Source organism: Tachyglossus aculeatus, chromosome 14 (assembly GCF_015852505.1).
Source record: "Tachyglossus aculeatus isolate mTacAcu1 chromosome 14, mTacAcu1.pri, whole genome shotgun sequence".
Taxonomy (NCBI): Eukaryota; Metazoa; Chordata; class Mammalia; order Monotremata; family Tachyglossidae; genus Tachyglossus; species Tachyglossus aculeatus.
Window position 1 is genome coordinate 58,950,653 of NC_052079.1, and position 25,931 is coordinate 58,976,583.

The 25,931-nt window shown below is 52.9% G+C and overlaps 1 protein-coding gene across 1 annotated transcript in view; it reads left to right on the forward strand.

The window, feature by feature from the left end:
- Positions 1-18,262, forward strand: part of SCUBE1 (signal peptide, CUB domain and EGF like domain containing 1) — a 96,010-nt gene extending 77,748 nt beyond the window's left edge. The window contains exons 10-23 of the mRNA XM_038756299.1: positions 116-232; positions 970-1,092; positions 1,522-1,644; positions 1,997-2,092; positions 4,630-4,746; positions 5,449-5,586; positions 6,593-6,796; positions 7,160-7,321; positions 7,991-8,158; positions 9,403-9,564; positions 11,408-11,605; positions 12,545-12,697; positions 12,891-12,970; positions 15,296-18,262. Coding sequence (XP_038612227.1) covers positions 116-232; positions 970-1,092; positions 1,522-1,644; positions 1,997-2,092; positions 4,630-4,746; positions 5,449-5,586; positions 6,593-6,796; positions 7,160-7,321; positions 7,991-8,158; positions 9,403-9,564; positions 11,408-11,605; positions 12,545-12,697; positions 12,891-12,970; positions 15,296-15,448 — 1,994 coding nt within the window. The 3' untranslated portion in view covers positions 15,449-18,262. The remainder of the gene's footprint in view (positions 1-115; positions 233-969; positions 1,093-1,521; positions 1,645-1,996; positions 2,093-4,629; positions 4,747-5,448; positions 5,587-6,592; positions 6,797-7,159; positions 7,322-7,990; positions 8,159-9,402; positions 9,565-11,407; positions 11,606-12,544; positions 12,698-12,890; positions 12,971-15,295) is intronic.
- The last annotated feature ends 7,669 nt before the right edge of the window (positions 18,263-25,931 follow it).

A 25,931-nucleotide genomic window follows, 5' to 3' on the forward strand; every position in this document is an offset into this window, starting at 1 on the left:
GAATACGGTGCACATGCATGGTCGTTCCTTGACTTCGGGGAGCCCGTGGAGGGATGCGATGAGGGGAGGAGAAGAAAGGACTAGCGCCCGGCTGCGCTTGGCTCTGTCCCCGCAGACATCGACGAATGTTCCTTCGAGCGCACGTGCGACCACACCTGCATCAACTATGCCGGCAGCTTCGAGTGCCTCTGCCGCCGAGGCTTCACCTTGTACGGCACCAGTCACTGCGGAGGTGGGAGAACCCGAGGCCCTAATAATAATAATAATAACATTTATTAAGCGCTTACTATGTGCAAAGCACTGTTCTAAGTGCTGGGGAGGTTACAAGGTGATCAGGTTGTCCCACGGGGGCCTCACAGTCTTAATCCCCATTTTACAGATGAGGTAACCGTGGCACAGAGAAGTTAAGTGACTTGTCCAAAGTCACACAGCTGATGATTGGCAGAGCCAGGATTTGAACCCATGACCTCTGACTCCAAAGCCCATGCTCTTTCCACTGAGCCATACTGCTTCTCATCATAGTAATAATAATTACAGGATTCGTTAGGGGCTTACTATTTGCCGGGCACTGTACTAAGCCCTGGGGCAAACACAGGCAAATTGAGTTGGATGCAGTCCCTGTGCCGTGTGGAGCTCACAGTCTTGATCCCCATTTTACAGACGAGGTAACTGAGGCACAGAGAAGTGAAGTAATGTACCCACGGTCATACAGAAAACAAGTGGTGGATTCGTTCTTGATTAGAACCCGTGACCTTCTGACTCCTAGGCCCATGTTCTATCCACTATGCCATGCTGCTTCTCCAAGCCAGGGTTATGTGCGGGGGCGGCCGTGAGTCCCAGTGCTAGGGGCTGGCAGAATTCAGTCGGTGGCAGAAGTTGGGGTCAGGGAGAGACTAGGAGTGGGTAAATGTGAGATGGTGGCGACCGCTGCTTGTAGCAGACTTAACATGCCTTCACCTCTGCTTGCAGATGCTGACGAGTGCAGTGTTGGCCATGGGGGCTGCAGCTCTGGCTGCATTAACACGGCGGGCAGCTATGAGTGCACCTGCCCACCAGGGAGGAAGCTGCACTGGAACAGGAAGGACTGTGTCGGTGAGTGGAGAGGAAGAGGCCGCCCCTGCCCCTTCCGGGGGTCCCAAGGTGATGGGGCACGGATCGGGTGCCTTGCCCCCAGGGGAGGGGGACAGTGTGCCCTCCCCATCATGGAATCCCTGAAGACTGGAGATGGGAAACAACAACACCATTCAGACTTGGCTTAGCAGTCAATTCATCCAGCACTGTGTTTGGAGTGTTTAAGAGAGAAGCTTATAGTAGACACAATTCCTGCCCCCAGGGAGTTTTCAATCTAGCAGGGAAAACAGACACTAATCAACTTAAAGACCAAAGGTCCAAGCATGGAAATATGAACCCAGGTGGCAGGACGGGCATGGGGGGAGAGGGAGGGAGGGAGGGAGGACAAGAGCCGGGGAGGAAAGGTGACCAGGAGAGGGGAATTTCAGGATTCTGTTTGTTCTCCCTCAGAGACAGTGAGATGTCACTCCAGCAGCTCCCTCTTGGCTCCCCAGGCCCAGCTCGCCTGCAGCAAATCAGGAGGGATCGAAAACTGCTTCTTCTCCTGCCGCTCCAACACACGCTTCATTCCAGGTGGCGACGGCGAGGATGCCTTCTGGGTCGGCCCTGAGTGGAGCCCTCCCATATGTGTACACACACACACACACACACATGCACACACGCATGCACACACACACACCCTCCCATATGCACACACTATCACATGTCCACACACACACATGCCCTCCCTTACGCATGCACCACTAGCATATGCACATGCATGCACACCTGCCTGTACACTGATTTCCCCTAGAGGAGCAGTCGGTTGGCAGTACTCCAAGGGCAGGGATGCTGACTGAAGCCTTGGGAAGATAGAACTGCTGCTCATAGCTAGCCTGCTGCTGTGCCAGCCTCACCTCCCCCTCCTGGTCCTCTTTCCCACCAGACTCAGAGAACAGTTACACCTTGAGCTGCGGCGTGCCAGTACAACCGGCCAGGTCTTCCCCACAGAGACGGAACTCCACCCTGCCGGGCTGTGCAGGTACCGGGTGGGCAGCCCCTCTCTGGGTCACGGCTGCCTCATGGGTGGCTGGAGGTCAGAGGTCATGGAGGGTTAACAGGCCCGCTATGGGCAGATGTGCTGGGAGGTTTCCCCCATCTAGTGGCCAGGCTGGATTCAGAAACCAGAATGATGAGGAGACAGTGGCAGGGGTTGGCCAGTTTGGTTCAGTGTTGTCCCATTCTCACCAGTGGCCCATGGCCCCTCGGGGTTCAGGATATGTGCCACTAGGCTGGAAACTTCTGAAGGGCAAGGGTCGGGTCTACTAACTCTTGCCTCCTCTCAATGTACTCTTCACACTGTAGACTAAAAGCTACTTGAGGGAAGAAATCGTGATCATTAATTCTTATTCTACTCAAGCCCTCGGCATGTAGTAGGCTCTCAGTAAATGCTACTGGTTTTATGTCTGATCAACTTTCTTAGGAGTAGCCAAACAATCTATTGAGCCCCGACTGTGTGCTGAGTCCCAAACTGAACACTTAGAATGACAAGAGCACTATACTGAATCCTTGGGGTAGTAAAATGGGAGGGGGCTAAGGGGGAGACATGGTCTGAGCCCTCAAGAAGCTGACAGTCTAATGGAGGGGAACAGAATTATGAGCAGGAGGGAAACTAGAGATGCAACAGATGGTAGAGAGAGCTGGGAAAGTTGAAGGGGCGAGTCAGTGCTGTGGGGCTGACGGAGGGGTGAATATCAAGCGCTTAAAGGGTACATAGAGACAAGTACATAGGTGATAGAGAAGAGAGAGGAGGTAGGGGAAATGAGGGCTTAGTCAGAGAAGGCCTTTTGAAGGGGATGTGATTTTAATAAGGCTTTGGAGTTGGGGTGAGTGGTGGTCTGTTGTATATGAAAGGGGGAGGGAGTTCAAGGCCAGAGGGAGGTTGTAGGCAAAGGGTCAGCCACGAGACAAACAAGACCAAGATACAGTGAATAGGTTGACATTGGAGAAGCAAAACATGTTGGGTGGGTTGTAGTAGGAAATCAGAGAGGTGAGGTAGGAGGGGGCAAGCTAAATGAGTGCTTTAGAACTGATGGTAAGGAATTTCTGTTTGATGTGAAGGTGGTCAGCCAACCACTAGAGGTTCTTGAAGAGTAGAGAGATGTGGACTGAATGTTTCTTTTTAAAAACATGATCCAGATGGCAGAATGAAGTATGGAATGGAGTGGGGAGAGATAAGAGACAGAGAGGTCAGTGCGGTTGCTGATGTAGTCGTCAAGGTGGGTTATAATAAGTACTTGGATCAGGATGGTAGCAGTTTGGGTGGAAAGGAAAGGGTAGGTACAAGGTAGAAGTGACAGGATTTGGTGACAGACTGAATATATGGGTTGGCGCAGTGGATGGAGCACGGGCCTGGGAGTCAGAAGGTCATGGGTTCTAATCCCAGTTCCATCACTTGTCTGCTGTATAGCCTTGGGCAAGTCACTTAACTTCTCTGGGCCTCAGTTACCTCATCTGCAAAATGGGGATTAAGACTGGGAGCCCCAAGGAGGAACAGGGACTGTGTCCAACTCGATTTGCTTATATCCACCCCAGCGTTTAGTACAGTGCCTGGCACATAGTAAGTGCTTAACAAATACTATTATTATTATTACCACTGTTATTATTTTATGAGAAGGATGAGTCCAAGATACTGCCAAGGTTACGGGCTTGTGAGACAGGGAAGATGGTGGTGCTGTCTACAGTGATGGGAAAGACAGGGAGAAATCAGGGTTTGGGTGGGAAGATGAGTTCTCTTTTGGACATGTTACATTTGTGTCAATGGGTCATCCAAGTAGAGGTGTCCTGAAATGCTGGAAGAAGTGCGAGACTGCCGAGAAGGAGAGCGGTCAGGGCTGTAAAGGTAGATTTGGGAATCATATGCAGAGGGATGGTAGTTAAAGCTATGGTAGTGAATGAGTTCTCCAAGGGAGTGGGGGTATATGGAGAATAGAAGGGGACTCAGAACTGAGCTTTGAGGGACACCCACAGTTAGAGAGTGGGAGCCAGAGGAGGAGCCAGAGAAAGAGACAGAGAAGGAGCAGTCAGAGAGATACGAGAACCAGGAGAGGACAGTGCCAGTGAAACCAAGGTTGGATAGTGTTTCCAGTAAAAGGAGGTGGTCTTCAGTGTCAAATAAAGCTGCGAGGTTGAGTAGGGTTAGGAAAGAGTAGAGGTCGTTGGATTCGGCAAGAAGGAAGTCACCGGCGACTTTTGAGAGGGCGGTTACAGAGAAGTGACCAAGGCAGAAGCCAGATTGGAGGGGGTCAAAGAGAGAATTGAAGGAGAGGAAGTTGAGACAGAGGGTGTAGACAACTTGCTCAAGGAGTTTGGAAAGGAATGGTGAGAGGGAGATGGGGTAACAATTGAAGGGAGCCATGGGGTCAAGAGTGGGTTTTTTTAGGATAGGGGAGAAATGAGCATGTTTGAAAGCAGTGGGGAAGAAGCTATTGGGAAATGAAGAAGCGAGCCTCCCCAGGGCCCAACGTTGGAGTGGGAGGCTGGAACCCCAAGGTCCTGTCTGAAACTTGCTATCCACAGATGCCCTGGCCCTGCCCGCCAAGCAGAAAGCCCGCTTCAAGATCAAAGAGGCCAAGTGCCACCTGCGCCTCCGCGGCAAGGAGAAGTTGAAGGAGGGCCCAAAGTCAACACTCTTGGGTCAGTGTCCTCTCCCTGCCTGCAGGGTTCCACCAGGCACGGTCAGGGGCTTGGGGCTACAGGGCATTGGCAGGGATGGCCTGGGATGGCTAGGAGTGAACCAAGGGTGGGACTGCATTTCGGCCCCTACCCCAGGATTCCCCACTGGACTGAGAAGGGTTGGAAAGATGTCCACTCAGGGTCTTGCCCCTCTGGGGATCCCCTCAGGCACTCCCACCACCCATACTCAATCATCAGACCCAATTTTCCTAACCAAGATGTGAGCCAAAGGCCCATCCCCAGTATATGGGCACTCATGGCACTGAGCCAGGAGGCCCAGACCCCACCTTGGGCACAGATCCTCTGCCCTCTTTCCTACCATTGCCCGGTTTTGCCACTACGAGGAAAATTGGTTGTCTCACCTCATACTCCAAATCCCCAATAAGGAAAAGGTGGAGACCAGTGAGAGGGTTATAGGTCAGAGGTCAAGGGTGTGGAGCTAGAGGAGGACTTTGAAGCCCTTGGTAGTCTGAAAGTTGAAACCAGTGAAACAGAGAAACACCCTTGACCTTTCTAGCCCGCTGGGCTGACAGTCAGGCTCCATGATGAGCACTGTCTCTGCGGTTCAGGGGAAGTCCAGTCTGCCGTACATACCTGCCCTTGCTACTGAGTCCCTCCCCAGCTCTCCTGTCTGCCATCCAAGGACACCCATTCCCTTTACAGATAGCTTCCCGGTCACATTCTTGAGCCTTAAGTGCGACTCGTCCAAGAAGAAACGCCGAGGCCGCAAGTCCCCATCCAAGGAAGTGGCCCACGTCACCGCTGAGTTTGAAGTAGAGATCAAGCCAGAAGATGTCTCAGGTTTGTGTGTCCTCACTGAGCCCCCAATTTTCGTGCCACATGGACCTGTGAGCTGCCTGCCTAGCCTGGTCCTGTCTGCCCTTGTCCGGCCAGGGACCAACAGCACTGAGTCCCTGCTGCAGGAGGCCTCAGTCCCACCTGCCCTACCAATTCCTCAAGCTTGGACCCTGAGGCTTCTTGGGTGGAGCCCCACTCCTCTCAGTTGTTCCTGGTGATCTGCATTTAGCACACTGAGGACAGGCATGGAGGGAGGAGAAGTGGAGTGATGGGGGCACGATGTCCTGGGAAAGGAGAGGGGTGGATGCCCAACTGGAGGGACGGTTTGGGGGACTGGTCTGTAGTACCTGGAGGCCACTCTGAGGGGTCTGGAGCATGGGAGGGGGGATAGTGATGTCGGGGGAGAAAAACTGGGCCTACCAGAGTTGTGGAGCAGTCCTGGACTAAGGATGAGGGGAGTAGAGGAGCAGAAGGCATTAGAAACTGATCTGGAATGCTTGGGAGCCCCTCTAAGAGGCCCAGGTTGGGAGGAAGGGAGATAGGTAGGGAAACTGGGGGCAGGCCTGGGCCCAGGGATCTGGGAAATGGTGAGGGATTTGGGGGCAGACCTGGACCAGGGGTGATGGAAGCAGAAGAGGAAAAGGAGAAAACAAAGATTTCCAAATGCCCAAGAGCTTGGTCTTTTCCTGCTTGTGGCCCTGACCCCGACCGGGCCTGAAACCTGCCCAGAGGGAGAGGCAAAGAACTCTGGGAAAGCCACCCTCAGGGCAGAGAATTTGGCCCTATCCTTTCAGTCATGTTTCCCCTCAAAAGAACATTGCCAGGGATGGGGCAGTAAGACTTGGGGTAGGAACCCCAAGTCACCACCCTGGAGAAGGATAGGACCTGGTCTGGAGGCAGGGGGCTGGACGAGATGACCCTCTCTGATTCCCATTGGAGGCAGGCGGCTGGACTAGATGACCTGCTCTGATGCCCATGATGACCCATTCTCCTGTTGTTTCATACCCAGATACCTGTAATCTTGACTGCATTCGGAAAAGGACGGAGCAGAAACTGCAAACTGCCATCAAAACGCTGCGAAAATCCATTAACAAGCAGCAGTTTCACATACAGGTTCCAGGGGCAGAGTATGAGGTGGCCCAGAAGCCGGCCAAGGCTGCTGAGGGGCCAGAAGCTTGTGGGGCTGGGCAGGAACTACAGGATGGGGCTTGTGGTGAGTCTTGGCTGAGACAAGGCTGCCCCCAAGAGACCCCTAGTGACCCACGAGAGAGAACTCCAGAGTCACCTGAGAGACCCCCAGAAACCCCCGAGAGGCCCTCTGAACTCCCCAGCGGCTTGTAGGTGCTGCCTCCAGCCCTGTGGTGCTGGCTGCAGGCTGCAGTAGACGTAAGGTCTGGATGTTAAAGAGGTCAAAGCCCCTGAACCCTGGGAGAGTGTGGATTGTGGGAAAGGGCGGGAGGGGAGGGTGTCACTAGACACATAAGAAACCTAGCTAGCTGTGGCTCCTCCCAACTCAGACAGCTAACTCCAGCATGCCAGTGAAGTCTTCATGGAGATGCAACATTCTTCTTTTCAGTTGCCTGCAGCCCAGGCACCTACTACAGTGGAGAGCTCAGCCGGTGCCTACCCTGCTCGTCAGGCACATTCCAGGACGTCGAGGGCCAACTCTCCTGTGAACCCTGCCCGAGCAATGATGGCCTGGGGCTGCTTGGGGCCCGGAATGTGTCTGAATGTGGAGGCAGGTTTAATCTGGCCCACGGCGGGGGAGGGAGGGGTGGGAAAGGGAGTCCAGGGAGGAGGCCCAGAGCAAGAACAGTCTGCACTGTCCTCCAGCTCAGAAAGGCTCTGGGCACTCGAGGCAGCGGTCAGGACACCAGATTACCCTCAGGAACCCCGAGCCCTAGCCTGGCCCTGGTCCGATTGAAGTTGGGCTGAGTGGTCTGAGCCATGGCCTGCTGGCGGCAGACAGGAATGCCCTGCCCCAGCCCCACCCAACCGCATGATGGAGCTGGCCACCTAGGCTAGTTTGCAGCACCCCCAGAAGCTCCTCCCAAATGATCTGGTACAGAGTGGTGCCCTTCCAGAGCACAACAGACCTGGGCTTGGGGACTGCCTAGCAAAACCATCTGCGCCCTCCAGAAGCTCCTCCAGAGGGTCCTAGAAAAAGTTTTCCTGGCGATTCCCCTCCGCCATTGGAGTTCATCCAAAGAGCATTCAGAGCTCATCTGAAATCTTCCCACCCAAGGCCTTCACCCTCTTCCTCTTCCTCCCTCTCTCTATCCCTTTGTCCTTCCCTCCCTCCCTCCATCCCTTCCTGCCTCCCTCTGTCCCTCCCTCCCTCCCTTCCCAGCCCACAGCCATTGCTCCCTGCTGCTTGACTCACAGGAGAAATATCCCTGCATTTCAGGTCAGTGTTCTCCTGGTCTCTACTCCTCCGATGGCTTTAAGCCCTGCAGACTGTGCCCGGTGGGCACCTACCAACCAGAGCCAGGGCGGACCCTGTGCTTCCCCTGCGGAGGGGGGCTCGTGACCAAGTCCGAAGGATCTGTTTCGTTCCAGGACTGTGAGACGAAAGGTAGACTTCTGCTCCTTTGCTTCCTGGTAGGGGTTGCCAAATCCCTCTTTGAGATTAAGAACATTGGAACCACAGAATCTTGGACAGTGGACCTGGGGGAGTCTCAAGCAACCACAGGTTGGAGCTTGGAGAAGCAGTGTGGCCTAGTGGATAGAGCTCGGACCTGGAAGTCAGAAGGACCTGGGTTCTAATCCTAGCTCTGCTGCATGTCTGCTGTGTGACCTTGGGCAAGTCACTTAACTTCTCTGGGCCTCAGTTTCCTTGTCTGTAAAATGGGATTAAGACTAGACATGGGCTGTGTCCAATCTGATTAGCTTGTACCTACCCCAGGACTTAGTTCAATGCCTGGCACATAATAAGTGCTTAATAAATACCATAAAAAAAAGTTCTTCCAGTAGATGGGGGAAGCAAATGTGAAAATGGCCAATGTTCCGAGGCCAACCCTAGGATATCCAATTCTTCCCAGCCATAGCACAGTCGGCCCCAGTCCTGGGAGGGGAAGATGATGCGAGGCCGAACAGTCTGAACCTCATGGAGGGAACCCCCTTCTGCCCACACTGGAGGTACAGTGCAAGGGACTGCGGAGTCCTGACACTGGGGCAAAACCCTGGTCTCAGCCATGAATGAGAATCCACAAGGCCTCACTGCTCAGTAGCAGGATAACACAAAAAAACTCAAGAAGCGACTCACCCATTTTGCAAAGGCCTCCAGGAGAGTAGGCCCCTGGGGAAGTCGAAGGCCCAGGGAGTCAGGCCCTGGAAGAGTCAAGGCACTGGGAGAGTCTTGTCCCCAAGAAAGTTAGGGCTCTGGGAGAGATGGTTTTGGGCCCTGCCCAGTGCAGGCATTTGGCCTCAATTTCCATCTGTAAATCCTGTGGCCGATGCCCACACTTAGGAAGGGAGCAGAAGCTGCCCGGGTAGCAGCGCTGTCCCGGCAACCAGGGGCCCAAGGAGAACAGCCACCTGTGACCCACGTAAGGCAGGTGGCTGGTCACTCTCCATCTGCAAAAGGAGATGGTGAATCGCAATTCTTTTGTCCTTGTCCATGCTCCCCTCCACTCTCCAAGGGGGCTTCCTGTGGTCAGCCTAGAGCATCAACTGGCCAACCGTTTGAAGCAGGCTGGACTGTTAGGTGGGAAGACCACCACTGTTGTTGTCGGGGCTGTCCTCAGTAGCTCAGAAGGGTGGGGGATTTCTGCCTCCCATGGCCCCCCGAACAGCTCCCTGCCTTATGTCTTCCCACAGTTCACTGTTCCCCCGGGCACCATTACAATGCCACCACCCATAGATGTATCCGATGTCCCCTGGGAACCTACCAGCCCAAGTTTGGGCAGAACTTCTGCGTCACCTGCCCCGGGAACACCAGCACAGATTTTGATGGCTCCACCAATGTCACCCATTGTAAAAGTAAGTCTCTCCCTCACTCTTCCCTGGTGGCAGGACCATGGGGAGATGTGGGAGGGAGAAGGTTGGGGAGAGGGTTGTGGGCAGGGCCAGAGGACGGTAGTGAAAGTTACCTGCACATAAATGAACTTTTCTGGGAGTGTTCTCTTTTCCCAGACTGACAACCCCTCAACAGATTATTAATTTTGTCAGTGCTGATTTGAAAACAGCATAGGTGGTGACCAGCACAGAAACACCCACATGAACACCCAATGTCAAAAACATATCTTGCTTCCAGGTTGCGTGCTGGACCAGGTTCCCATAATGCACCAGTATCTGCTCACATTGGGTGCTCAGTTCATCTTCTTGATTGTTGATTGATCGACTGAAGTTCTTGTAAATTTTTGATGGTGACATTCCCGTCCTGTGCAAGTTAGGGTTAGTGTTGAGGTTAGGGCGAGCAGCAGAATCGACCAACCCAACCCAGGGTTGGGGAGGGTTGGATTGTCATTTGGGCCACTGATATAGCCCTAGAACAGATTGAGCTCAACTAGAGCAGAGAGGAGTATGGGTGACCTGGAGAGAGGGTCCAGAAAATGGGGGCAGACTGCTGCTGCCAGTGCTCTGGGAGGCAGAGGTGAAAGAGCAGTTGAAGGGGACTAGAAGTGGAGCCAGAGCCCCAACTCTGATTGAAACCAAGGCCCTGAAAGTTTTCTTGGAGAAGGGGAGACCTCAGGGCTGCTGCCAGCCAGCAGGGAAATGACCTCATTGGCTGAGCCTGCCTGGGTGGCCTGCACAGGCTGGGCTATTCCTGGTCTCTGTGTCCCAGCTGTTTCCTCTTCCTGAGGGGAGTGGCCTGGGCACCACTGGAACCCAAACCAACCTCTGACCCTGCATGCTGGGACTGGGCAAGACAGGAATCTGGTTTGGACCAATGGCAGGTGGACAGAGCTAGCTGTCTCTCCCCGCCAGATCCCCCAGTGACCAAGCAGGGGGACACATGAAGGGGATTTTCACTCAGGGTCTGTTGGGAGCAGAATCTCACTGCCTAATGGCACCAGGCCAGGCTTTCCAATCCTCCCACATGCTGCCATGGCAGCTGCTGGTTCACCTGGAGATGGTGGTGAGAGGCCTCGAGGCCTTCCAGTCCTGAATCCAAAAGCCTGCATCACACTGTCCATGTCCCTGCTCCTGCCCCTCACCTGGTCCTTGCCCTGTTTCTGCTCCAGGCAACCAACACCCAGGTGCAGGGACCTCGACAATCCGTGTCTTGTGTTTTCAGTCGGGACTAAGGGCAGTCAGGTCACTCAGCCAACCATCCAACTGATTAATCAGTCCTTGGTATTTATTTAGCACTTCCTCAAGTCTAAGCATTGATCTAAACAAACATGAAGTCTAGTGGGGGCCGGAGAAGCCACCAGAAAAACCTCCCAATTTTAAGAGTTTCCTGAGGGGCATCCCCCAGCCTGGGCTAGCAGGGAATGTCAAGAGGAGCTCCATGAGGTGCCTACAGGTGAATGACACTGTGTTGTTGGACACTTGCATGGTAGTTCAGGGGAAAGATCCTGGGCTTCGGAGTCAGAAGACCTGGGTCCTAGTCTCGGCTCAGCTCCTGTCCCGCTAGGTGTCCTGGGTAAATCACTAAAGATCTCTGAGTTTCAGCTTCCTCCTCTGTGCAATGGGGGTGAATCACTGCTCTGCCTCCTCCTAAGGCTGATGGGAGAGGGAAAAGAGAGAGGGAATAGGAAGCACTGTGGGAGATCAGGTGAAATGAGTGGGTGTGGGCAGACTGGTCTCTGCCCGGCGTGGAATCTGCAGCAGTACAGGGCACCCAGGGGTGCCAAGACTGGGCTACTCTCCCCCACAGACCGGCACTGCGGCGGCGAGTTGGGCGATTACACAGGTTTCATCGAGTCCCCCAATTATCCTGGGGACTACCCGGCCAATGTGGACTGCGTCTGGAACATCAACCCCCCACCCAAGAGGCGGGTGCTCATCGTGGTGCCCGAGATCTTCCTCCCCAGCGAGGATGAGTGTGGTGATGTCCTCGTCATGAGAAAGAGCGGTGAGGTGCCCCCGAGGGCAGCAGCCTGGGACTGGGGTGGGGGATGGGGACAGACAGGCGGGGCTCCTGGGGGTGGGGAACAGATAGATGGACAGACAGAGGGTTTGGGGGAGGATTAGGCAGACAGATGGGGGAGTCTGGTGAGAAGGATAGACATATATGGGGGGATCTAGGGAAGGGAGACAGATAAATAAAGGGTCTGGTTAGGGAAGAGGGGAACAGACAAAGAAAAGTGTTAGGCCTGGACAGGGGCCTGTCTGTCTCCAGCTGAGGCCTGTATAGGCAGGCGGGGCTTCCACAGGCGGGGCTACCATCCCCATTCCCGGAGTACCCCAGAGGGGTCCACTTACCCACTGGAATAGCTACCAGGCTGCCTCGCCAGACCGGAGATGGCCCATGTTCACAGTCAGGGGGGCCACTAGGCTGGGGCAGCTGGCTGGCAGAAGCTGGGGGGAAGGGGAGGAGGGGATCTGTTACAGCTATCCCTTGGCCCAAACCTTATGGGCTGCCCTGACAAATGGTCCCACACCACTGTCCCAACCCCTTAGGCACAGAGGTCCCTCTGCCCTTTGCCACCCCTGACAGCATTTTAGCTCTTACCAAGTGGTGACAAAAAAACTGAGCCTCAGGCCCTTTGTGAATCACTTGCTCCGTGGCAGGAAGAAATGAGGGGCTTGGGAACCCAGTGATCTAGGTACCAACAGGACAGCAGAAATCTAAGTGGTAGTAGTAGTAATGGTAGTAGTAGTAGTAGTAGTAGTAGTAGTAGTAGTAGTAGTAGTAGTAGTAGTAGTAGTAGTATTTATAGTATCAGTGGAAGTAGCATCTATGAGCTCCATTATCATTAACTAGAGCCCAACTCCAGGTTATGTCTGCTCCTCTGTGGGGTTTAGAGAGATTTCAAAAGGGGCCATGTGCTCCATCCCCCTCACCTCGTAGCCTCCCCGACATCCATCACCACATACGAGACCTGCCAGACGTACGAAAGACCCATAGCCTTCACATCCCGATCCCGGAAACTCTGGATCCAGTTCAAGTCCAACGAAGGAAACAGTGGCAAAGGGTTCCAAGTCCCCTACGTGACCTATGACGGTAAGGCAGCGCCCACCCACATCTCCCACAACACTGCCAACCCCGCTGAAGGCCAAGAGGGTGAGGGAGGGGCGAAGGGCATCCTGGAGCATGAGGCTCAGACTGGAACAGGAAGAGGGAGAGATGCCCCAGCCTCCCAAGGGGGTCGGGCCAGACCCACTTCTTCCCTGACTCTGGCTCGTGTCTCCCCCAGAGGACTACCAGCAGTTGATAGAGGACATTGTCCGGGACGGACGACTGTACGCATCTGAGAACCATCAGGAGATCTTAAAGGTGAGTCCTGCCTCTTGCTCCTGCTCCAACCCCAGGGCACAGTGATACAGAGGGCCTTGATCAGAGTCGATCAACCCCAGACAGGGGAATTAGGAGAAAAATTAGGAGTCGGTCAACCCCGGACAGCCACAAGGGGAATTAGGAGAAAAGACTGAATTGTAGGAGGATTCTAGAACTTGTCACTCTCTGTGTTTGAGGGAAGCAGCTGGATCCGTTAGTGGGTGTGTGTAAGCTTGTTGTGGGCAGGGAACATGTCTGTTTATTGCTACACCGTATTCTTCCAAGCACTTGGTACAGAGCTCAGCACATAGTAAGCACTCAATAAATACCATTGATTGATTGATTGCTTAGCCTAGGCTTGACTTTCCTCATCTGTATTGGTCTTCCCTTTCTCTCCGACTGTCTCTTTGCCTCTGCTTAGACCAACTAGAAACTCAAGTGGTCTTGCCCTCTTGCTGGCTCTTTATCTTCCCTGGCATTTGCTGTTCTACTGTCCCTTGATTAAATCAGTCAATCAGTGGTATGTATTGAATGTTTACTGTACACAGAGCTCTAAATTAAGCAATTGGGAGTTGGTTGACATGTTCCCTGCTGAAAGGGAGCTTACAGTCTAGAGTAGTAGTGGTAGCACCGTTGTACTGTCTAGTGGAGTCATAATACTATTATAGAAGGGTAGCACTGCCTGCCTACTAGAGGAGTAGTAGTAGTATTAGCAGCACTGCCCCAGCTACTGGTGGGGTAATAGTACTAGTAGTAGTAGTACTAGTAGTGGTATTACTAGTAGTGTTCATTCATTCATGTATTCATTCAATCGTATTTCTTGGGTGCTTACTGTGTGCAAAGCACTGTACTAAATGCTTGGGGGAGTACAATATAACAACAAACAGACACATTCCGGCTCACAATGAGCTCACAGTCTAGAAGGGGAGACATACATCAATATAAATAAAGAGTGTTGTCGTACTGTCTTATCTATTGGTGTAAGAGTGGATCTATTGGAGTACTAGTAGTAGCAATAGAATTAGCAACATTGTCCTTCCTACTGGAGTAGGAGTAGGAGTAATAGGAATAGTAGTAATGGTAGCAACATTGCTCTGTCCACTGGATATGTGTGTCCAATCGCTGGATCACTGGACCTGCCGGTCTCAGCTCCGCAACATTGCCAAGATCCGCCCCTTCCTCTCCATCCAAACCGCTACCCTGCTAATTCAAGCTCTCATCCTATCCCGTCTGGACTACTGCACTAGCCTTCTCTCTGATCTCCCATCCTCGTGTCTCTCTCCACTTCAATCCATACTTCATGCTGCTGCCCGGATTATCTTTGTCCAGAAACGCTCTGGACATATCACTCCCCTCCTCAAAAACCTCCAATGGCTACCGATCAATCTGCGCATCAGGCAGAAACTCCTCACCCTGGGCTTCAAGGCTCTCCATCACCTCGCCCCCTCCTACCTCACCTCCCTTCTCTCCTTCTACTGCCCAGGCCGCACCCTCCGCTCCTCCACCACTAATCTCCTCACCGTACCTCGCTCTCGCCTGTCCCGCCATCGACCCCCGGCCCACGTCATCCCCCGGGCCTGGAATGCCCTCCCTCTGCCCATCCGCCAAGCTAGCTCTCTTCCTCCCTTCAAGGCCCTGCTGAGAGCTCACCTCCTCCAGGAGGCCTTCCCAGATTGAGCCCCTTCTTTCCTCTCCCCCTCGTCCCCCTCTCCATCCCCCCGCCTTACCGCCTTCCCCTCCCCACAGCACCTGTATATATGTATATATGGTTGTACATATTTATTACTCTGTTTATTTATTTATTTATTTATTTTACTTGTACATTTCTATCCTACTTATTTTATTTTGTTGGTATGTTTGGTTCTGTTCTCTGTCTCCCCCTTTTAGACTGTGAGCCCACTATCGGGTAGGGACTGTCTCTATGTGATGCCAATTTGTACTTCCCAAGCGCTTAGTACAGTGCTCTGCACATAGTAAGCGCTCAATAAATACGATTGATTGATTGATTGATTGGATGGACTCTAACTGGCCTATTGGGTGCATTCATTCATTCATTCATTCATTCAATCATATTTATTGAGCGCTTACTGTGTGCAGAGCACTGTACTAAGCGCTTGGGAAGTACATGTTGGGTGCAATGCCTAAGGATACTCTGCAACATATCTGTTTTGTCCCATTCCTCTGGGCAACGGCCTGGGTGGCCCACCCCTTGTGCCAGGGCCTCCCCAGGCCAAGGGGGAAGGTCACCCCGGACCAGGGGAACTGGGCTCTGGGTAGTATCTATGGACCTCTGACTCTATGCCTCCACCCTCCTTGCCTCCATAGGACAAGAAGCTGATCAAAGCCCTCTTTGACGTGCTGGCCCATCCTCAAAACTACTTCAAGTACACAGCTCAGGAGTCCAAGGAGATGTTCCCAAGGTCATTCATAAAGCTCCTGCGGTCCAAAGTGTCCAGATTCCTTCGGCCGTACAAATAACTCCCTGGGGGCTGTCAGCGGGGGCCGGTCGAATCCCTTCTCCCCTACGCCATAGGACATTTGCTCATCGAGAGGCTCTGCAGCAGCAGCCCCGATGCCCCGATGCCCCGATGCCTGTCCCGTGTATCCTGAACAGTCGCCGTGCTGTCTGATACTCTTTCGAAGCCAGTGTTGAAAGCAAATCCTCCCTTGGAAATGCCAGGCTCTGGAGAGTCCAGATGGCGCCTGCCAGCTCAGCCGGATGCGGGTGCACCAAGACTTCTTCTTTAGGGAAATCCCTTATCCAAACCTGGCCATGTCCTAGGAGGGAAACATGGAAACTGCCTTCCTAGGCCAGGAAAAGCCCACTGAGCTTGGCACCAGGAGTCCCGCGGATCAGTGTGGGGTGGGGAGACAGACGTCTGAAGTTCAAATGTATTTGGAACTGGAATCGCACTTGGACTTGGGTTGGAAATGCTCAGTGAGGAGGAAGAAAATGGTGCTGTCTCTTGGAAAGCTGGTCTTCACGGGAGCCAAAGCAGAAGCAGCAGAACTGATGAGTTGTTCTGCAGGCTGGGCCAGCTCCCAAGCTGCCGACTCCCACGCGGCCGACTCCCACGGCCCCAACTCCCACAGCGCTGACTCCCACGCTGCCGACTCTCACAGCACCGACACTCACGTTGCCTACTCCCATGCTCCCAACTCCCACGCTGCCGACTCTAGTGGTGCTGACTCCCACAGCACTAACACTCGTGGTGCCAACTCCTAAGCTGCCGACTTTCACAGCACTGACTCCCATGGGTTTACTCCCATGGTGCCAACTCTCACAGGACCGACTTCCACGGTGTCAAGTCCCACAGTACTAACTCCCATGCAATGACTCCCATAGCACCAACTCCATACTGCTGACTCCCACAGCACTGACACCTACAGTGACAGACCATACGCTGTCTCGTGCAGTCGCCCATGGCACAGACTCCTGTGACACTGACTCCCATGCCTTCATCCTGTCTTGTTCTGATGTTTTTCCAGGCTGGATCACTGTGTCCCCCTGCCCTAAACCCAGGGATGATGAACAGAATCTGTCTGGGGGGGCCCTCCGGGTGGTGAGGAGCTAAGAGAACAGCTGTACATGTTTCTTTGCCCTGATAGAGCATCTAATTGTTACTTCTATTCGTGGGTGAGGTAGTAACGTTATCTTTAGCTGCTGTAAATACTTCTCATCTCTCCTCACCCCTCCCATGCAGCTGTTAGTCTGTCTGTTTTTCATTTTTGCGGAAGGGACTAAATCACCACTCTAAGTGTTCTCCCCAACCTGAATCCTCTCAAGGTTGGGGTGTTGATGGAAGAAGGGCCCCCACCCCTCCAGATGACCCATTGACTCAGCAGGTCGGATCATCTCTTCAGTGAGAGTTGCCTGGGGTCCCGGATGCTGAAAGAGAATCATCAGAGGGATGTATGGCCCTCAGCCCCATGAGACAAGACAAGGACAGCTTCCTCCTGGCCTGGAGCTGGAGCCAACGAGGCATTGGCTCACATCGGGCTGAGCAGCTTGTTTCATCCTTCCAGTGACCAGAATGGGCCTTGGGTCTGTCACTCTATCTTAAATTCTTCTGGGCTTTTCAACTCCTCACCCTTTCCCCTCTAATAACCCACCTTTGACTTTTCCTTCATGAATGTATCCACATTTTCTTGAACCTACTGCTCTTGCCATTTCTGGCCTGCAAGACTTCCTTTGGGTAGGAATTCCAGGTTTAGCCCATGTAAGAAAAGCATTTCCTTCTGCTTGCTTGGTCCAGTCCAATTGACCCACCCTGATAAGGCCCCTCACCCCTTCCTGTTTGAGGAGCACCTCCTTTGACCCTCCTTCCAGACTGGGGCTGCCCTTCAGAAAAACAATTTCACATTGCTTTGGTTCCACTCTCTGATTCCTTCCTCAATCAGCTGGGCCCCTCTGCTGCAGATTGGAATGACCGGAAGCCCATACTGATTCAAGGCAGGGAAAACTCTACTTTCTCTTGTTTTCTTCCCCAAACCTGGCGACGCTCTGCCCCTTGGAGGTTCCGTTCAGTGCCAGGCAGTGTCGGCCAGTCGAAGGCACATGTGAGTTCTCTGCCTCTCGTGGGAACCGCCAGCTCTGGGCTAGAAGCCTTAGAGCTGCCATGTGGATTCCTGTCCCACAGGGGCCATGGCTTTGTTCCTACCCCCAAGAGCCTCATGCTTCCACCTCCCCTCTACCCTTCACTCTACTCCATGGGCTGTCCCTCCAGCTTCTCCCCACTGCCAACGGCAACGTGCTATCCCCCTACACTCCCAGCTTCCCACCTTGCACAGCCAGCCCTTCGGCTGCCGGGAAGAGCTCAGGGCCACTAGCGACCCTGAGGGCTCTCGCTGTGCACCTTCACACCCGGATAGTGGATGAAAATGTTGAGCAAATCAGACCCAGCAACCAGGGAGCCCAGTGACTCTTCCCCCATCCAGGAAATGGGCCATTCCCTCAGCCCGGGCTCCGGTTCCCCCCACAAAACCCCCATCTCTGATTTTCTCTCCATGATAGGACATTCCCTCCAATCCCATGATTGTTCTTGGGTTCCTAAAGCTTTAGCGCTGGAACCTTGTCAAAGGCCGTTGGAAAATCGCAATACATTAGATCCACTGGTCCTGTTTTCATGCTTACTAAGGAAGCAGCGTTTTTCCCCTTTGGAAATAATTTTGTCTTTTTCCCACTGAGTTGTGCCTTTCGGATCCAAATTCGGTCTTTGAGTCTTTCTCCTACTTAGACTGTGAGCCCCATGTGGGACAGGAACTGTGTCTGACCTGATTAAGTTGTATTTATCCCAGCGCTTAGAACAGTGCTTGGCACATTATAAGTACTTAACCAATATAATAAAATAATAATAATAATAATAATGCCACTTTTTAAGGTAGAGAGCTGATTATCACATGTGTGGTCCGTGACCTCCAGGCCCAGCTCTGAAACCCATCTCTTGGAGGGGATTTCCAGTGGCCAGTCACTTGTCTTTTGGCCCAGGGGCCATTTATAACAAAAGGTCACACTCTCTTGCCCAGAGTTCCTGGACCGCTCAACCAAGCCCCGTAGGAATTCGGGGTGGAGACCACGTGCTCCTGGGAATTTATTATGGGAAAAGAGAAGCAGTGCAATCTAGTGGAAAGAGCCTAGGCCTGGGAGTCAGAAGATGTGGGTTCTAATCCCAGCTCGGCTTCATGCCTGCTGTGTGACCTTGGGCGAGTCACTTAGCTTCTCTATGCCCCAATTGTCTCATCTTTAAAATGGAGATTCAATGCCTGTTCTCCCTCCTTAGACTGTGAGCCCCATGAAATAATAGAAATAATAGTAATAACTGTGGTATTTGTTAAGTGCTTACCATGTGATAAGCACTGTCCTAAATTCTGGGGAGATACAAGATAATTAGGTTGGACACACTTCCTGACCCACATAGAGCTCACAATCTTAATTCCCATTTTCCAGATGAGGTAACTGAGGCTTAGAGATGTTAAGTGACTGCCCAAGGTCACACAGCAGACATGTGGCAGAGCCAGGATTAGAACTCACACCCTCTGCTCTTTCCACTAGGACATGCTGCTTCCCTGTGGGACAAGGACTGTGACTGACCTGATATTTTGTATGTATCCCAGGGCATAGTACAGTGCTTGGCATATATTAACTGCTTAACAAATGGCATGGAGGCATGACCACAGGGGTCCTCAGTTGCGCCTCAAGTGCTGCCGCCAGTGCCACCCTGGTGCCCCTGACAGGGAATGACACCTCTGTCTGAGAGCAGGTGGCCTGCCCCCTGCACCGATCACCCAAGGAGGAGAATGGCCTGGCTGGGGCAGCAGCAGCAGCTCTGGGGGTGCTGGACAGTGGGAGTCAGGGGGAGATGAAGGACTAGCCAAAGCAAGTCCCCTTCCTGCCAGGGGCCATTTTACCCCAAAATGGAGCCAAGGTTGAGGGGAGGGGAGAGGTTGCGAAGTGGACAGGGGAGAAACTCTGGATGGCCCCAGGGAGCCCCTGGGGGAAGTAGGTGCCACCAGACCAGTGCCCAGATTAGCCAAAGGTTAGAGCAGCCCTGCAGCTCGAGGGAGGTGGAGTAGGTAAATAGAAGCAGTGAGGGTTTCTTTGCGCCAGGAAAGGGGTAATGTCTTGAGATTGCCACCTACTGTTTTACTGAAGGAAGCAGGAAATAGTGCAACAAAACAGACCCCTCCCCCTTCTGAACTACCAGGCGGATCCTCCAAGCCACAGGACCAGACCATGGAAACCAAGTCCTCCAGGCCACAGAACCAAACCACGGAAACCAAAGCTCCCAAGCCCCGAGGGCAGACCATAGAAACCAAATCCTCCAGGGCACGAGACCAGACCACAGAAACCAAATCCACCAGGGCACGAGACCAGACCACAGAAGTCTAGTTCCTCAAAGTCACAGGATCAGGCCACTGAAACCTAGTCCTCCAGGCCAGGGAAACTAAGCCCTCCAGGCCACGGGTCCAGACACAGAAACCGAGTTTCTGTGCCATGGGACCAGACCATGGCAACAAAGTCCTGCAGGCCATGGGATCAGACCATGGAAACCAAGTCCTCCAGGCCTTGGGACCAGACCATGGGAATCAAGTCCTCCCAGCTTCAGGACCAGACCTTGGAAACCAATTCCTCTGGCCTCGGGACCAGAAACCAAGACATCTTGGCCACGGATCCAGACGCCCCGTTAAAACCCCATCCCCATCCCCCACTATGCTCATGGGGGAGCAGTTTCTATTTGTCTGGAATGGTTGCACTTGACTTGCCAGGTCTCTTTGACACTTCTCTGGCCCCCAGAATCTCTGCTCAGTGCCAGGTGCTAGAACTCCAGACCAGCTGTGCCCAGAGGATCAGGCAGGACCGAGCAGCCAGCCGGTGACCTTTCCCAGTCTTCCCTAGGTGCTGGGTCCATGGAGATGGACCTGTGGGTCCAAACCCGGGGAAAGGAAGAGCCCCCCACACTGGGTCTTCCTCTGGAAAGCCAGACATAGGGCTGGCCCGGTTTGAGGCTAAAGGGGAGCGTGGGGGTGTGTGCATGGTTGTGACTGGCCTGTGAGGGGTTCAGGAAAGGGGACCAGGGTCATCTGCAAGCCCCTGATTTGGTCTCTAATTGGCCAGGGTGGCAAACTCCACAGTGAGCCCCATTTCCAGTCCTGGGAGAGAGCACGGGGAGAGGGTCTCAGAAAGAACAAGGATCCAGCTATCTTGGCACTCTGAGGAAACTCTGGTTGCCACCAGTGGTTTCCCAGTTCTGGAATTGGTCGAAGCCTCCCAAACCCTGGATTCTGGGACCCTGTCCAGGGCCACCACTCTGGATGAGCTCCCTGCCAAGGGGCCACATGGACTCAGCCCCACCCAAAGCCACTGATGCTGCTTCACTGCCTGTGACCCCTGGGCATTGGGCGCAAATGGCCCCTCTGTGGGCACAGCATTCCTCGTGGTCAAGAGGGAGCAGCCAAGTGCCACACAGCATCCCAGAGCAAGGTGAAAGGTCATCACTTCCACGGGAGATAACACTGGATCTCCAACAACGTTTCTGTTGTTCCCCGTCTCCCCACAGCTCAGGAAGCCTCTGGGCTCACTCATGTTAGAGAAATCCCAGCCCTCATAAACAGGCAATGCACTGGGCAGCTCTCATGCCTCGCTACTCTCTGCTGGTGGGGCAGTGGGGGCAGAAACACACCACATCCCTCAGTCGTTCCTGTGATTGTAGCTGGATCTGTGGTCTCAAACTTTCCGTCGGAGTTGGGGGACAGATTGGGGGAAGGGCCAGGATTTCCCATGAATCCCTCCGGGAAGAAGAGGGGAATCTTTACCCACTGCCCACCCCTCCCCCAGTGCATATTCTGAGACTGTTCTCTTCCCCCTCTAGACTGTAAGCTCACTCTGGGCAGGGAATGTATCTACCAACTTTGTTGTATTGTACTCTCCCAAGCGCTTAGTACAGTGCTCCACACACAGTAAGCACTCAATAAATACCATTGATGATGATGATAATGACGATGATGATACTGGGACTCCCTCGGCAACAGTCCAGGTGAGCAATAGGGTCTCTGGGTGCATGGCTGAGTTGAGAGGGGAGACCTTGCTGGTTGGGGAAAGGACCCAGAAGCTCTGGGGGCCCCGAAAAGCAGTGGGCAGCAACTTTGAGGCAGGTAGCCAGCCTAGCAGATAGAGCATGGCGCTGGGAACCAGGAGACCTCGTTTCTAATCCCAGCTCTGCCACTGACCTGCTGTGTAGCCCTGTGGAAGTCCCTTAATTGCTCTGCGCTTCAGTTTCTCATCTGTAGAATGAGGATAAAATACTCATTCTCTCTACTTCTCAGATTGTGGGCCCCTGTGGAATAAGGATTGTGTCCAATCTGATTATCCTGTATCACCCCAGAATATATATTTAGTAAATGCCAATTATTTCCCCAAAACCCAGAATTACACGTGTTCACAGGGGCACTTGATCCAGTTTCATGCCAAAGCCTGCTGTGTGACCCTGAACAAGTTTCTGAACTTCTTTGTGCCTCAGTTACCTCAACTGTAAAATGGGAATTGACTGTGAACCCGATGTGGGACAGGAACTGTGTCCAACCTAATTATTTCGTATGTACTCCAGCATTTAGTACAGTGCTTGGCACATAGTAAGCGCTTAACAAATACCATTTAAAAAAAACAAAAACCTGGAAATATCTCAGGTGGGGCCAGAGAAGGAGGGGTAATCTGGACGATGGATGGGCGATCTGTGTCTCGGAGGAGGGGTCGGGGGCTGGTCTAGGCTCATGTAGACATCAGGGCAACCACCAGGGCAAGCCACAACAATCCCCATCTTTAAAGCCTTCATCAGTCAATCAATCAGTGGTATTTATTGAGCAGCACTTACTGCATACAGAGCAGTGTCCTAAGCGCTTGGGAGGGCACAGTACAACAGAGGTGTTAGAGATGATCCCTGTCCACAGGGAACTAACAGTCTAGTGGAGTTTACAGGCCTCCTAAAGTCTCGGTGGGGTTCCCTGTTTGAGCCCCACTTCCTGGCCCTGTGGTTGATCTACCCCTTGGGACACACCTGTGAAAGGACATTTCTCTGTTTCCCTGTACTTGGTTGTGTTTTCCTTGATCAAGTCTCCACTCTTCCTCCTTTATTCACTGTGTAGGAGGCAATTTTTGTCCGCTTGGTATAATGAAGTTGGTAGGCATGATTTCTGCCCACAACGAACTTACAGTCTAGAGCCAGAGGTGGACATTAATAGAAATAAATTCCGGATATGCACATAAGTGGTGTGGGGGATGAAGTAAATGGAACTGACTGTAGACGGACAACAAACAGACTCGTTAATTTGGAGTTGCGCTTGTCACAGTCAAGATTTGGAACCGGACTGAGGAGGGACAGGACCCTTCGCCCCTGATCCCCGGCTCAGTTTTCTGGAAGAGCTCAGGAAGGTGGGGGCGGGGAGGCAGAGTGTTTGCGACTTCTCCGAAATCAGAGCGAGCGTGGAGGTGGCATATGCCTAAACCAATCCTACCCCCCGACACACACACCAAAAAAAGAAAACCCTACGCGGCCCCCCGTCCCTGCAGAGGATGCTTCGTCGAGCGAGAAGGGGCACGGGAAGGCTGCGGGGCCCAGGGAAACACCGCGAGGGGTCGACGAATCCGCCCGACGCCCAACGGGTCCTGAACCCCAACGAAATGGGACGGACCGAGGGGAGGGGTGGCCGGCGGAGGCGGGAACGTAGCGGAGCTAGGGAAGGGGCGAGGCTAGAGGCCTGATCACCTCTGATTATCTTTGTCCAGAAACGCTCTGGGCATATTACTCCCCTCCTCAAAAATCTCCAGTGGCTACCAATCAATCTGCGTATCAGGCAGAAACTCCTCACCCTGGGCTTCAAGGCTCTCCATCACCTCGCCCCCTCCTACCTCACCTCCCTTCTCTCCTTCTACAGCCCAGCCCACACCCTCCGCTCCTCCACTGCTAATCTCCTCACCGTACCTCGCTCTCGCCTGTCCCGCCATCGACCCCCAGCCCACGTCATCCCCCGGGCCTGGAATGCCCTTCCTCTGCCCATCCGCCAAGCTAGCTCTCTTCCTCCCTTCAAGGCCCTGCTGAGAGCTCACCTCCTCCAGGAGGCCTTCCCAGACTGAGCCCCTTCCTTCCTTTCCCCCTCGTCCCTCTCTCCATCCCCCCCATCTTACCTCCTTCCCTTCCCCACAGCACCTGTATATATGTATATATGTTTGTACATATTTATTACTCTATTTATTTATTTGTTCATTTTATTTGTACATATCTATTCTATTTATTTTATTTTGTTAATATGTTTGGTTGTGTTCTCTGTCTCCCCCTTCTAGACTGTGAGCCCACTGTTGGGTAGGGACTGTCTCTATATGTTGCCAATTTGTACTTCCCAAGCGCTTAGTACAGTGCTCTGCACATAGTAAGCGCTCAATAAATACGATTGATGATGATGATGATGGTGGAGGCTGGAGCCAGGAGGAGGGCGGAGATGGGGCCGAGCTAGGAGCCGTGAGACAGGAGGAGTTAGGGAAGGGCCGGGGCTAGGAGCCGGGGCTAGGAGCCGGGACGAGGGCGGACCTAGGGACCTGCTCTCTGATCTTCCATCCTCCTGTCTATCCCCACTTCAGTCTACACTTCACGCTGCTGCACGGAATCATCTTTGTGCAGAAACGCTCAGGGCATGTTACTCCCCTCCTCAAAAATCTCCAGTGGCTAGCAATCAACCTACGCATCCGGCAAAAACTCCTCACTCTCGGCTTCAAGGCTGTCCATCCCCTCGCCCCCTCCTACCTCACCTCCCTTCTTTCCTTCTCTAGCCCAGCTCACACCCTCCGCTCCTCTGCCGCTAACCTCCTCACCGTGCCTCGTTCTGGCCTGTCCCGCTGTCAGCCCACGTCCTCCCCCTGGCCTGGAATGTCCTCCCTCCCCACATCCACCACATCTTCCTCCCTTCAAAGCCTTACTGAGAGCTCACTTCCTCCAGGAGGCCTTCCGAAACTGAGCCCCCTCTTTCCTCTCCCCCTCCCCATACCCCCCGCCCTACCTCCTTCCCCTGCCCACAGCACCTGTATATATGTTCGTACAGATTTATTACTCTATTTTACTTGTACATATTTACTATTCTATTTATTTTGCTAATGATGTGCATCTAGAGCTTTACTTCTATTTATTCTGATGGCTTGACACCTGTCCACATGTTTTGTTTTGTTGTCTGTCTCCCCTCTCTAGACTGAGCCCGTTGTTGGGTAGGGACCGGCTCTATATGTTGCCAACTTGTACTTCCCAAACGCTTAGTACAGTGCCCTGCACACAGTAAGCACTCAATAAATACGATTGAAAGAATGAATGACAGTGAGGAGGACAGAGAAGCTTGAAAAGCAGCGTGCTCAGTGGAAAGAGCACGGGCTTTGGAGTCAGAGGCCATGGGTTCAAATCCCACTTCGCCAATTTTCAGTTGTGTGACTTTGGGCAAGTCACTTCACTTCTCTGGGCCTCAGTTACCTCATCTGTAAAATGGGGATTAAGACTGTGAGCCTCCCGTGAGACAACCTGATCACCTTGTAACCTCCCCAGCGCTTAGAACAGTGCTTTGCACATAGTAAGCACGTAGGGACCATCTCTATATGTTGCCAACTTGTACTTCCCAAGCGCTTAGTACAGTGCTCTGCACACCGTAAGCGCATAATAAATACGCTTATACGCTTGTATATATGTTAGTACATATTTATTACTCTATTTTACTTGTACATATTTATTCTATTTATTTTATTTTGTTAACATGTTTTGTTTTGTTGTCTGTCTCCCCCTTCTAGACTGTGAGCCCGCTGTTGGGTAGGGACCGTCTCTATATGTTGCCAACTTGTACTTCCCAAGCGCTTAGTACAGTGCTGTGCCCACAGTAAGCGCTCAATAAATTAGGAGAAGCAGCGTGGCTCAGAGGAAAGAGCACGGGCTTTGGAGTCAGAGGTCATGGGTTCAAATCCCGGCTCTGCCAATTGTCAGCTGTGTGACTTTGGGCAAGTCACTTAACTTCTCTGGGCCTCAGTTACCTCATCTGTAAAATGGGGATTAAGATGGTGAGCCCCCAGCGGGACAACCTGATCACCTTGTACCTCCCCAGCGCTTAGAACAGTGCTTAGCACATAGTAAGCGCTTAATAAATGTCATCATTATTATTACTAATAAATACGATTGAATGAATGAATGAATGAAAAGTGGGTGGGTGGGTGGTTTTTAGACTGTGAGCCCACTGTTGGGTAGGGACTGTCTCTATATGTTGCCAATTTGTACTTCCCAAGCGCTTAGTACAGTGCTCTGCACATAGTAAGCGCTCAATAAATACGATTGATGATGATGATGATGGGTGGGGGGCGGGGCTAGGGGCGGAGCAGAAGGGAACGGTAAGAGTTGGGCGGGGGCGGCTAGGGGCGGAGCGAAAGGGAGCTGAACGAGTGGTCTCG